The following is a 13,089-nucleotide window of genomic DNA, read 5'->3' on the forward strand; positions in this document are numbered from 1 at the left end:
TCAGGTTGGGCTTTGTGATCACCTATGTCATTTACTACAGCCAAATCTTGGTATCTAGACTCTTTTTCTTGCAGAAATATGGCAAAAACTTTGGGATCAATAACAGGTGAGTAAGTCTTGTACCTAGTCCATTACTGAATTGTGTATATTTTAACAATAATTGTTTTTCGACTATCCAAATGTAAATATACAGTGCGTATCAAAAAAAAGTTTACACTTTGAAAAAGCCCTGGGAATTTAAAAATATACAACATGTGGGTAATTTTTTCACATATATTCTTGGGTTTGGGTCTCATCTATCCAATGAAAGTATAAGTTATGACAGAATGTTACACTTGAGTAAGCACTGTCCATTTTTGTAAAGCTCGCAGAAATCTGTTTGCGCAGAAATGCTTGTTTTCACGCTATGTCAAGGGGAAAGGACGAAATCAAACTTACCCTGCGAAACATTTCTTATACATTTCCCATGCACTTTTAGTCAATTGACATAAAACGGATCATACATTCAAGCAATTTGTAACAATTTTGCCACCCAAATTGAACTTTCAACACTTAGTAAGCACAACCCTTACCCTTTTTGTGCAAGCTGGATCTGAGGACATAACTGAATCTGAACAAAAGTTAATTGCAGACATATCCAGCATTTTTCACTATTTTTTTATCATTTAAAGTGGGTTTACATTTCATTTTTAATGTAATACTTGTTTCTTCACACTTTTCCCAAGCTTGACAATGATTAACAAAATAAAAATCAAGCCCAAGCCATTTCATGTAAATCCCAGCTCAGTGTAAGGCAAATATCGTCACGATGGCCTCGGTGTGTGGGGTAGTGAATGGGGCGCAATGCACTCTCTGAAGTGTTTTGGGCAAGGAAACAAGTTTAAAAAGGTAAAATATATCTTCAAATCAATTTTACTAGCTAAAATCCACGTGTTCTTCATGATTAGGGTCTACTTTTATTCGCATAACTATTTCAAAGTTCTGCGCAAATGATTTTTCACTAACTTTCCAAAAGTAAGTGGTGCTCACTCAAGCGGAAATTTTTTTTCGACATTTATATCGTCATTTGCTTAAATGGACCTGTACCAATGTTAAAATGTGGAAAAATCTTCAGGATATTACAAATGTATAATTTTACAGGATTTTTTCTAAGTGTAAACTTTTTTTTGATACGCACTGTATAACCAATTTGCATTTTTATCAATTTAAACTTCATGTAATTCAGCATTTGGGCTGCCATATGTTTGTTTTAATAAATACTGTATCATTCTACTACTACTACTACTACTACTACTACCATCACCACCACTTACTACCACAACCCCACCCCCCCCCCAAAGAAAACCTAGAAAAAGAAAGAGAAAAGGTAAAGCAGGAAAGCATATGGAATGCAAAACTTGGGAAAAGTACATAGATTATCAAATATAAAAATGAAATTAATAATGATGATATTTTATGTTTCATGATTATGATAATAAATGGTACCATTTTCCTTGCTTGCGATTTATGATAATTACAACTGATTAATTTCCAAGAGCTTAAATATCCTTATTTAATTTTGTTCATCTTTATAGGCGTCCTTACCACAATACAGTATACTTCACATCGTTTCTCAATGTCCTTGTTTATTATTGTTCATTTTCTTAATAGGCGTTCTTACCACAACATGGTGTACTTCACATTGTTTCTGAATGTCCTTGTTGGCTTTGCATCATGCCTTCTACGAATACTCAAAGCTCTTTTGTTTGGTATCTTCCTGTTGGGACGTGTGGACTACTGCCTCATGTACCCTGGCCTGGAGTTCTTTGATAAAGGTAGGGGATCTCAAAAGAAGTCATGGCTTTCATGAAACATTCCCCTGAATATCTGTAATAATGATGATGATGATGATGAGATTACGATGATTATGGTGATGATGATGACATTGAAGGAGATGGTGGTCATGGTGATGATGATGGTAATGATGATGGTAATGATGATGAAGATGATGGTAATGATGATGGTGTTGATGATGATGATGATGGTGATGATGATGATGATGGCAATTAAGAATATGGTGGTGGTGGTGATGATGATGGTGATGATGATAATGATAAGAATGATGATGGTGATGATGATGATGATGCGGACGGTGATGATGGTGATGATTGTGATGATGATGATGACATTGAAGGAGATGGTGGTGATGATGATGATGGTGATGATGGTGATGATTGTGATGATGATGATGGTGATGATGATGACAATGGAGAAGGTGATGGTGGTGGTGGTGGTGATGATGATGATGATGATGATGATATGTTAATGATGATATGATATTTTAATGATAATAAATGTTGCTTATATAATATGACAATTATAAAACAAAGTCTAAATGTAATTTAAGAGAGAATCAAGTAAAGAAATTGTGTTTAACAAAATGTGAGTAATCATTTTTGTGTAATTTTCTCCAATAAAATGAACTAATCTTTGTATCAAAAGATTAGATATTAATCAGTGAAATTATTCATTTTATTAAAACTACTGTTTAGCATCTTTATAAAAAGTATGTTGTATTTTCCTGCTATTAAAGGTCCCATGAAATACAGCAAAGATGCTGACTTATTCGTTAGCTTAGTGGTTACTAATTACGATTCCATCAAAATTTTACCCGAAAAACATCCCACATCAGGTTCAAAGGCAGTTTTATATTGAAAATTGAGCCAAATTCGCCCCGCCCACAAAAAATTCAGCCAGATTCGGTTTCATATATCACGTGACAATTATGACGTCAGGGAAGGAAGCTGCTGAGTGTTGTTGACGTTTGGAGCGTGAAGTGCCTGCACGTGTGGATCCAAAGTAAATAAATTGAATTGCTGGAATAATATTCAGAACCTGAATCTTCAAAGTCTGAAGAATCAGACGCAGCTGATGACGATGCTGCAGCCATGATCAAAACCTCATAAAAATCTAAAAAATCCGTTAAGGATGAGCTCGGTCAAAACAGCAACTACACGAGGAACGTGTACAATAACTAGGGGTCCGGCTGCACAGCTGGGAAAGCCTTCCTTCGATGACGTCACAATGATTGACAGGTCGATCGGTCGGACTCTTTCGAAAATTTTAGTGGGCGTTCCCGTTGAAGTTCATTTCCATGGAATAACTCAACACCGGTTCGTCGTACACAGGAACCGATGGCAAATTCGTATTTTTCAAGTAAAACTACCTAATAATAGATATGTATCTAGAATAAGATGGAATTGGTGTCATAGGACCTTTAAAGCAATATCTGGGTTGTTCCTAAAATTGTAATACGAACGTTTAGATTGTCCATCCTTGACACAGTAAGGCTACAGTAATGCGCTAGGTTGTGAAGTCTAAAGCTCTTTATTCGCAGCTGGCTGTTGAATGAATGAGTCCCATACATGTATCAAAACTGATCACTCATTGTCATCTTGTTTTTTATCTTTATGTTGCTAGGTTACAGATCTTATGTTGGATTCTTAGAGTTGGAGGTGATCCACACTCATCCTGTCATTGTGACCTTCTGCCATTGTCTCTGGCAGGTTGCTCATAAAGAGAGAGATCGCAGAGATAGGCTACAGAAGACTGGGGATGGTAAGTAACATATAATATAATGCATTCTGTCTATATTCTAAAGTTTATTTCTTCTATTTGCTTTCGCCCTGATGAAATGTATCTAAATATACATGTAGAAGGACTTTTCCATTAAAGGTCAAGTCCACCCCAGAAAAATGTTGATTTGAATAAATAGAGAGAAATCACGCTAGCATAATGCTGAAAATTTCATCAAAATCGGATGTAAAATAAGAAAGTTATGGCATTTTAAAGTTTTGTGTATTATTCACAAAACAGTGATATGCACAACTCAGTGACATGCAAATTAGAGAGTCAATGATGTCACTCACTATTTCTTTTGTTTTTTATTGTTTGAATTATACAATATTTCATTTTTTACAGATTTGACTATAAGGACCAACTTGACTGAACCATATAGTATTAAACAATGCTAATTCCACACATTCAGGAGGAATTAATCCTTGTTTCACTTGACAATAAGGAGAAAATTAGAATATTTCATATAATAATATACAAAATAAATAGTGAGTGGATGACGTCATCAGTCTCCTCATTTGCATACTGACCAGGATGTGCATATAACTGTTTTGTGAAATTAAGTGAAACTTTAAAATGTCATGACTTTCTTATTTTACATCCGATTTTGATGAAATTTTCAGTGTTATGCTTGTTGGATTTTTCTCTTTTTTTTCAAGTCAACTTTGTGTTGGGGTGGACTTGTCCTTTAACCATGTTTTTTAAATCATTTCCATTATTTGAAGATAAATTTTTGGCAGGGGCCGCGGAACCGGGGGGGGGGGGGGGGCTGGGGGGCTTCAGCCCCCCCACTTTTTTCCAAAACCGTGTACAAAAACGTAAAAATGACCATATGATTGTGATTTTTAGCATGGTCAGCCCCCCCACTTTGAAAACCGTTCCGCGGCCCCTGTTTGGTTCTCATGGTCCTAGTTAAAAAAAAAGAGAAATGGTTTATGGAAAAAAAATCTGTTTCATCTTCTTCAGACAATTATGAATTATCTGAGTAACAGATTCGCTAATAGATTAGAGTAATAGATTGGCACCTGTGCTGATTTGTGTCACAATTGGCTATCCACATTTTCACCAATAATATTAGACCAGCTTAAATCAAACCCGAGTTCAGAATACGGGTCTTTATCTTTGTCTGTGCGATCATTGCTGTCTTGCAGAACAAGAGGAATTGGAAAGAAAACGTAGGAAGGTGATACGGAACAAGTGGCAGCTGGGATACACCCTTGTGAGGAACCCTGTCCTTCTCCAGGATAGACTGTCCAACCTCATCGGGATTCCAGAAATACGAGAGATAGGCAACCAGAATGGTGGATTCACCATTGAGATAGGGAGGATAGAGGTGAGCTTCCTATTTAACATTTGCGGTTGACTCAGTTGCTCAATCATCTGCCTGTGTGGGTTCAGTCCACTCTATCGATGAGGAATAAATGCGCCCCTCTCTGTTTCTTAGGCACGTGTTATGTTATAGTGAGAAACAGTCTGTTTTTTGGATAGGATATTAAATGAAGGCCCGTGTAGAGGAGAATCACCACCTTTGTATGTTAAGAACCCACTGCACTATCCGTGCAAGTGTAAGGGAAAACACCAGTTTAGTGGCACACACACATTGCATACCCCAACTTCACAGGGACTGAGAGGCCTGCAGAACACCTCTCAGGCACAGATGATGTCTTAAGAGACAAAGACAATGGCAAAGTTTTCTGCTTGAAGATGATTCCCGTTAGATTTAGATAAGGGTAAAGGCTGAGGAAATGTCCTGTACAGGCAGTCGGTGAGAGAAAAATTTGAACCCTGAACTCAACAAAAGTGGGCTTCCTTCAGACTTTAAGGCAAAATGTGATTAAGGCACCAAGTTCAACATGTCAGAAATTGTGTTGGATTCAGAGTCTGATATATTTATTTAACATTTTAAGATTATTTGAATTTTATATCCCTTTGCTGAAATTTAGAGAAGCAATCTTTTATGCTTTTCAAGTTAAGAATTTTCCTACTTCTTTTGCCCTCAAGCAAGGAGTTGGTTGATTCTTGATATGTAGAGAATAAGGAGTCTGATGATCACCTGTCCAACGGTTCATATAAAGTAGAGAATAGTGTAACTTTGTCCATTAAATGTTTGACAACATTATTTGGGGCATCTTTCTTTTTCTGTTTTACAGGGGACCACAAGTCCAGTGTGTTCCTCAGAAGAGTATCAAGCAATTGAGATGAAGGCACCAAACATGGCAAGAGGACTTCACCAGGCGAGTCAAGATTTAGTGACCATGAAGGTTAAAGACTGCCTTGATGAAGTAAGCTTCCATAATTCACAAGGCAATGATGCCTCTCCACAGGACTGTTCATCTGCAGAAAGGAATCACAAGGAGTCCAGAGACAATGTTGAGAATGTTGTTCCTGCATCCACTGGAAATCTAGAGCCATCTTCAGGAAAAGGACAACTTGCGAGTATTGTCGACCAAGGGCAAAGCTCACCATGTACAAGCCATGATGCACATGATGGGAATGTTAACAATGAAAACCCCAATAATGCAGGAAATGTTAATGAGCCATCCAGGATTATAGTTGATGAGGGGATTGGGACACCTGATAGTAACATCTCTGGTACAGGTACTTCATGTCGAGTTACAGGGCTGCACCATCAGTCTGACCATACTGAAGCAACAGAACTGCCTGTTGATCAGAACAATGACAAGAATGAAGGCTTGAAAACCGGAGCTCTGCCAGACAGATCTGATGAAGATGAAGAGAGGGAGGATGATTTTCTGGAAAGCAGTCAGCTCAGTGTCTTCAGCAACCAAAGCTTTGAGGAACTCCTCAAGTCCAGTCTCGATCCTGGCCACATTGCAGACTGCAGAGAGCAAGGTGTTGATCTTGTCAGCTATGTGGAGGAAGAGATGTGGAAGAACTTGCTTCATGAAGGAAGGTCAACCCTCAAGAGGGCTAAGCAGGAGGATAGGGTGGACTCTGTGGTAGAGGATGGGGAGAGAACATACCAGGCTCAAGTGGTTAAGGTCTAGGACTACAGGAAGGACAGCATTGCTGAGGTGAACAGCACAGAAACCTAGAGTGGACCTGGTGGTCAAGATCTTGGTAGCATCAGTGTGATCATATATAAAGATGGTAACACAGAAGATTTAAATTCTTGGCTATAAGCTTGTTTGGAAAATATTGCCACATAGTCTCTTTTACAAAAGGCCAATCAGTGTCTTACTGCTAAATTCTTCTTAAGTGTCTTTCATTTCTAATCTTGTGATTTCAGAATTTAATTGCTCAATTGTTATTTTTTTACCCGATTGCTTAGAAAGAATGAAAACTTGGTTGTAAGCAACTTAGAGGACTGATGGCTTAATGTCCTCTCTGACAGACCTGGTAATGAGGGCAAATGTCTTACTAAATGACATTACTGCACTGACTGAGAATCGCACCTGGGTCACCAGATTGTGTTACCACCTCAGTCTCTTCTGACTGAGATAGCGTGCCTCGACAATAATTTGGACAAATAACGGGTATTATGAGAATAGAAGCAGCAAAGACAGTCATTAGGATGAATCCAAATGAAGGGGTAGATGTACATGTATTTCTCCCTACACAACAGCGAAATATCTGAATTCAGAAGGCAGTTTTAGAAAAAAAATGCATTTATTCTCACATAATGAAAAACGTAGGCATGGAAGCTTAATAGCTGTCTTGTAAACCTGTGCCCGGAATTATAATGTTCAGCGATTAATCACGGGTCTGAGTTCTAGGATTAATTGCATTGATTATTGTGTATGATCAATCTTAAAAAATAAGCCCCGGAGTCAATTCGCTTTGCTTTATGTTACAGGGTTTAGGTTGTGTGGGTTACCAATGTTTGAAACCACATTCTGGCAAGTGTGTTTTTGAATGCATTTATCCTTTTTACCAAGCCTATCAGAAATGAAATAAAGCTATTGATATTTGTTGGCAACTTGAACCATCAATCGTTTTCGGAGCACTTTGGTTGTTGGATTTAAATGTATTTTTAAAAAAAGAACAGCTAAAGCAATTACTGCTACTCTGCTGTACAATTACAAACAAAAGGAACCAACTCTGGGAATGAGTTTCTGAGTAAATGATGAAAATGTGTCATTGTTTTATGTGAAGATATATATAGAGTAACTTGTGTTTGAAACATCAAAATTTCACAAATTTAGGTTCTGTGACTCCAATTCCTTTAGCATCATGTAGAAAATATTCCAAACCAAGAAAAAGTCAATTTAGAAAAAAATTGGAGTTGCTTCCCTTTGTCATGGGACAGCAGTAGAAAAGGGAAACTATGCTTTAAAATTGTTCTTGTATCAATTTCTCATACATGTACCTGCCAACTATTCCTACTGAATAAGAATATTCCCATTTTTGGGAGACGAAAATTGCCAATTTAACTTGTGTGTTTAATTTAAGAATGTTCCTATTTCTGGAATATTTTAGTCATCTTTTTCTATTTCTTGGCTGCTAGGATTTGCAGGTATGATATCTGAAATCATACATTCTTTATATGAAAGTGCAATTCTTAGAATGCTTTCTTGTCCTTGAGATTACATTTGTAAGATATTGTGAATTTTGAATCACATTTTTTTTGCATGGTATTGTGAATAATGATAATGTCTAGCATTTATGAGACGCGCATTATCTAGTTGCCTATTCGATGGCGCACTAAATGTGACCTAGCACCACAAAATTCACAAAAAGTCGCTCTGTGTGATTTTCAATTGGAGCCAATTAAGAGTATTTTGGTCAGAATGTTCTAATTTCAGATTTTGGTGTTTTCTGCCTTTTTTTCTCCCTTATTTACTGTAAAAATTTGGCTGTACCAATCGAACGAAAAATGTAATTCTTGAGTGTGTTTCTTATAGATCTATCTTTTGCTTTTTTGAGTTAATTGTAATCATCTTAATATGTTTTCACAAAAACCTAAAAATTCTTCTCTCTTTGAACTCCCATAAATTCAAAACAGGATAATTCTAACATTGATACTTGTTTAAACTGATGGACAGGATGTATCTAATAGTGTGTGAACTTTGGGGGCAAGCTGATAATTCCTTCTATCAAAATTATATTGAATTTTAATCTTCCTTCTGTCTACAATATGATGATGATGATGATGATGATGGGTTCTTGTATAGCGCCGGTATCCGCCCCAGCTGGGCGCTCATGGCGCTTGCTCAAAAATAGGAAATATCTCACAAATTTCAATGTCTTCAAACAGTGCTTAGGATCATCATTCAGTTCAAGTACTGTCCTAGTAATGCTACAATTGAGTTATTCTTGCAATACACAATAGTGGAAGAGTAAGTGCTCTTCAATATACTAGTAATTTTTAATCCCCCCTTTTCTCAAAAGGAGCATTCCATGGTAGCGAACATTCTCCTCTTACTTGTGTGGGTTAGAATCAATCATTGTGCATGAGTTATATATCATAAAGCCTAGAATCTCCTCTCTCAGAAGGGCTACTTATTAAGTAGCCCTTCTGAGAACTCAATTTCTGGCGACTTATTGTGGGTTTTGGAGTGCCTGGTCACATACAGTGTCTACAAGAATTATTGTACACTCTACATTAAAAACACAGGAAAATGAGTGGATGGACTATGATAAAAGTAGAAAATTGTAACCTGGCTTTCATAAACTGTAATGAATTATATATCATATGAAAGAGAAAAGTGTAGTCTTTGTCTTCCATCTAGTTGCAAATTGTAATCGGTCACACATGAATGATATATAATTCATTAAATTGTGATAATGCGTATTTTCATATGTTTTGTGATCATTGAAGCGTAACTCATAATGCTTCAATGATCATGACTTATTTCTTATTTTTTTCTGAGAGATGAGATGACATGCTTTCATTTCATATTATGGTGAGTCATACTACTAGACCACATTCAGCTATGTTCACAAATTAGGTTTTAAACCATGAAATAGGGTATTTGTAATTTGTATATCAGTCGTTACTATTATCCATATGTCTTTCATTTACTTGGCACTTTAATTAATTAATTAATTCATACTTTTTTTATAGAAATATTAAATGCTGTAGAGTTACAATTATGTGGATTGAAATGTAATGCAGCTGAATATCTTTCTACTCATGTCTTTCATTTTTATACGCCCGTCTCGACGGGACGTATTATATGGTATCACGCTCGGTGTCTGTCCGTCCGTCCGTCCGTTAACTTTTCCTTTTAAACGCGATAACTTCAGTTTAATTTAACCTAGGCTCATATAATTTGGTATGTATGATACTAGCATGGATCCCAAGAAGCCTATTGATTTTGAGGTCAAAAGGTCAAGGTCACAGTAACATTTTCATCGTACCCTTCTGCAGTCCTTGTAAACGCGATACCTTCAGTTGAACTTAATCTAGGCTCATATAATTTGGTGTGTATGATACTAGCCTAGATCCCAGGAAGCTTATAGATTTTGAGGTCAAAAGGTCAAAGGTCAAGGTCACAGTGATGTATTTTCATCGTACCCTTCTGCAGTCCTTGTAAATCCAATAACTTCAGTTGAACTTACTCTAGGCTCATAAAATTTGGTGTGTATGATATTAGCATAGATCCCAGGAAGCCTATCGATTTTGAGGTCAAAAGGTCAAAGGTCAAGGTCACAGTGACGTATTTTCATCGTACCCTTCTGCAGTCCTTGTAAACGCGATAATTTCAGTTGAACTTAACCTAGGCTCATATAATTTGGTGTGTATGATACTAGCATGGATCCCAGGAAGCCTATTGATTTTGAGATCAAAAGGTCAAAGGTCAAGGTCACAGTGACGTATTTTCATTGTACCCTTCTGCAGTCCTTGTAAACGCGATAACTTAAGTTGAACTTAACCTAGGCTCATATAATTTGGTGTGTATGATACTAGCATGGATCCCAGGAAGCCTATCGATTTTGAGATCAAAAGTTCAAAGGTCAAGGTCACAGTGACGTATTTTCATTGTACCCTTCTGCAGTCCTTGTAAACGCGATAACTTAAGTTAAACTTAACCTAGGCTTATATAATTTGGTGTGTATGATACGAGCATGGATCTCAGGAAGCCTTTTGATTTTGAGGTCAAAAGGTCAAAGTTCAAGGTCACAGTGACGTATTTTAATTGTAACCTTCTGCAGTCCTTGTAAACGTGGTAACTTCAGTTGAACTTAATCTAGGCTCATAAGATTTGGTGTGTATGACACTAGCATTGATCCCAGGAAGCCTATCGATTTTGAGGTCAAAAGGTCAAAGGTCAAGGTCACATTGACGTATTTTCATTGTACCCTTCTGCAGTCCTTGTAAACGCGATAACTTAAGTTGAACTTAACCTAGGCTTATATAATTTGGTGTGTATGATACGAGCATGGATCTCAGGAAGCCTATCGATTTTGAGGTCAAAAGGTCAAAGTTCAAGGTCACAGTGACGTATTTTTATTGTAACCTTCTGCAGTCCTTGTAAACGTGATAACTTCAGTTGAACTTAACCTAGGCTCATATAATTTGGTTTGTATGATACTAGCATAGATCTCAGGAATTCTATTGATATTGAGGTCAGACAGTCAAAGGTGAAGTCGCCACCTTCCACTTTTCTTGCTTGAACGATATCTCCATTTTCCGCTTTACAGGCGGGCGTATTATGTGCTCGCCTTAGCGACACTCTTGTTGTATTTCTGAACTGCCATGAAAAATGGCAAATTAAATATACCTTTACACAACATTATAGTATGCCTTTCACAGTGGTCATGGTAAGCTATGGAAATTTAGTGTTTTGTGATTCATATTTTTATTTATCTCTTTGATAATGACAATTATTTCTTTCAGTCACTTCTGACAGTGAGGTAATTGTGTGATCTTTTTTTTAATATTAATACTATTTATGATAAAGAACTCTCTTTTTGAAGTGCAATTTCATGAAGTTGTATGTCCTGCTTTGGTAGTAGGGTAATCTTGTTATGGAGAAAGGTATTCTTGGCTTCTTTCTTTATAGAAAACGATGACCATCAATGTGAATTATGTATTATTGTACAAGTATACATATTTGACATGATACAGGGTAGTTCATTGATCACTTTGTCCCTAAGATTAATATTTTTAACCAAAGCTAATTACGGAGGCTGTTATATTTATGAAAATATATATACAATAAAAACTAAAATGATTATTTGATGTCTCATCTATTTGAATATTATCCCATAGCTTTATGTTAATCAACGTGGAACTGTATATATATATATATATATATATAAGATATATACAGTGGGAATCCTTGTCAAAGTTTTATTTATTTAAACTCATTTCTCCTTGTTTAATGTAAGACTTTTATAAACAAATTATTTGCTTTTTGTTTAAATTGTATTTATCCACATCTTCCATTATTGCCAGTCCATCTGAGTATTTTTCATACTTTCTTTTTAATGCCAAGAAATTAACTCAAAGGCAAGGATGTGAGAGACTTTTAAATTACGTCCATGTTACAAAAGAATTACATGTCCGTTAGGTTTGGGCTGTTTTAGTAATTATTTTAATATTTTTTTCCCACAAGAAAGCACTTGAGAAAAGATATTGTGATATGGTAATTACAAAAAGTTACACATCTGCTTATTATAATTTTGAAACTCATTGTTTATGCAATATATTTTTGCCAGTTTTTGTAATTAATAGATATTGTGTTACATCCTTATTTTCTGATACAGTGACTTATTTTTTGTATGCTGTCAGAAGGTGAATATTTTTAAGAGCAATGAGAACAAATGGATGGAATTAGGAAGGAAGGAAGGAAGAAATGAGGAGGAAAGAAGGAAAGAAAGAAAATGAAGGAAGGAATGATAAAAGAGAAAGAAAGAAGGAAATAGAGAGAGGGAAGAGAGGGAAAGAACAAATGAGAAAGAGGGGGGGGGTGGGGGCAGCGCACACATGGTCCAAATAATTCTCATATCCCAAGCCAAACAATACTTCTCTTGTATACAAGCTACACATAATAAACAAACCTACAAATAAGCCCTAAAATTACACAATACAAAAGAAAGGAAGAAAGAAAGAAAGAAAGTGAAAAATATGGAAGGAATGGAATATAGTGTGCGCAATCGGACAGAAGGTTAGAGATGGCGTAGAATGACAGGAAATGTAGCTTTAGAAACCGGAAGAGCATATTGGATATGTGAAAAGGAATTTTACACATTATCAGTTATTGTTTAGAAGTTTAAACGATAGTTATAGAGTGACCGGCTTAATCGGCGTTGTTTCAAAATTTTAAACTGCGTTTTCACAGTTGTAGGCCTTAAGTCTACCAGTTATGTTAGGCAAAATAATTATGCTGATTTGTACATCACCTCGGTGAGGCCTTCAATGCCTATAAATTATAAACCGGAAGTTTTCTTGGTTTTATGCCATTCGTATTTCTAAAAACAGCTTGAAATTGGATGTTTATGAAATTTAGTTTTATTGGAATAGGCGGAGAAAAAACGCCTTCTACATGCATTTTATTCATGATA

The 13,089-nt window shown here is 36.2% G+C and overlaps 1 protein-coding gene across 1 annotated transcript in view; it reads left to right on the plus strand.

Moving 5' to 3' along the window:
• Window positions 1-9,274, plus strand: part of LOC129261000 (stimulated by retinoic acid gene 6 protein-like) — a 32,456-nt gene extending 23,182 nt beyond the window's left edge. Inside the window, exons 16-20 of the mRNA XM_054899025.2 lie at window positions 5-106; window positions 1,651-1,814; window positions 3,460-3,597; window positions 4,767-4,948; window positions 5,766-9,274. Of these exons, the coding sequence (XP_054755000.2) occupies window positions 5-106; window positions 1,651-1,814; window positions 3,460-3,597; window positions 4,767-4,948; window positions 5,766-6,623 (1,444 nt within the window). The 3' untranslated portion in view covers window positions 6,624-9,274. The remainder of the gene's footprint in view (window positions 1-4; window positions 107-1,650; window positions 1,815-3,459; window positions 3,598-4,766; window positions 4,949-5,765) is intronic.
• The last annotated feature ends 3,815 nt before the right edge of the window (window positions 9,275-13,089 follow it).

The sequence above is a fragment of the Lytechinus pictus genome, unplaced genomic scaffold, assembly GCF_037042905.1.
Source record: "Lytechinus pictus isolate F3 Inbred unplaced genomic scaffold, Lp3.0 scaffold_19, whole genome shotgun sequence".
Lineage (NCBI taxonomy): Eukaryota > Metazoa > Echinodermata > Echinoidea > Temnopleuroida > Toxopneustidae > Lytechinus > Lytechinus pictus.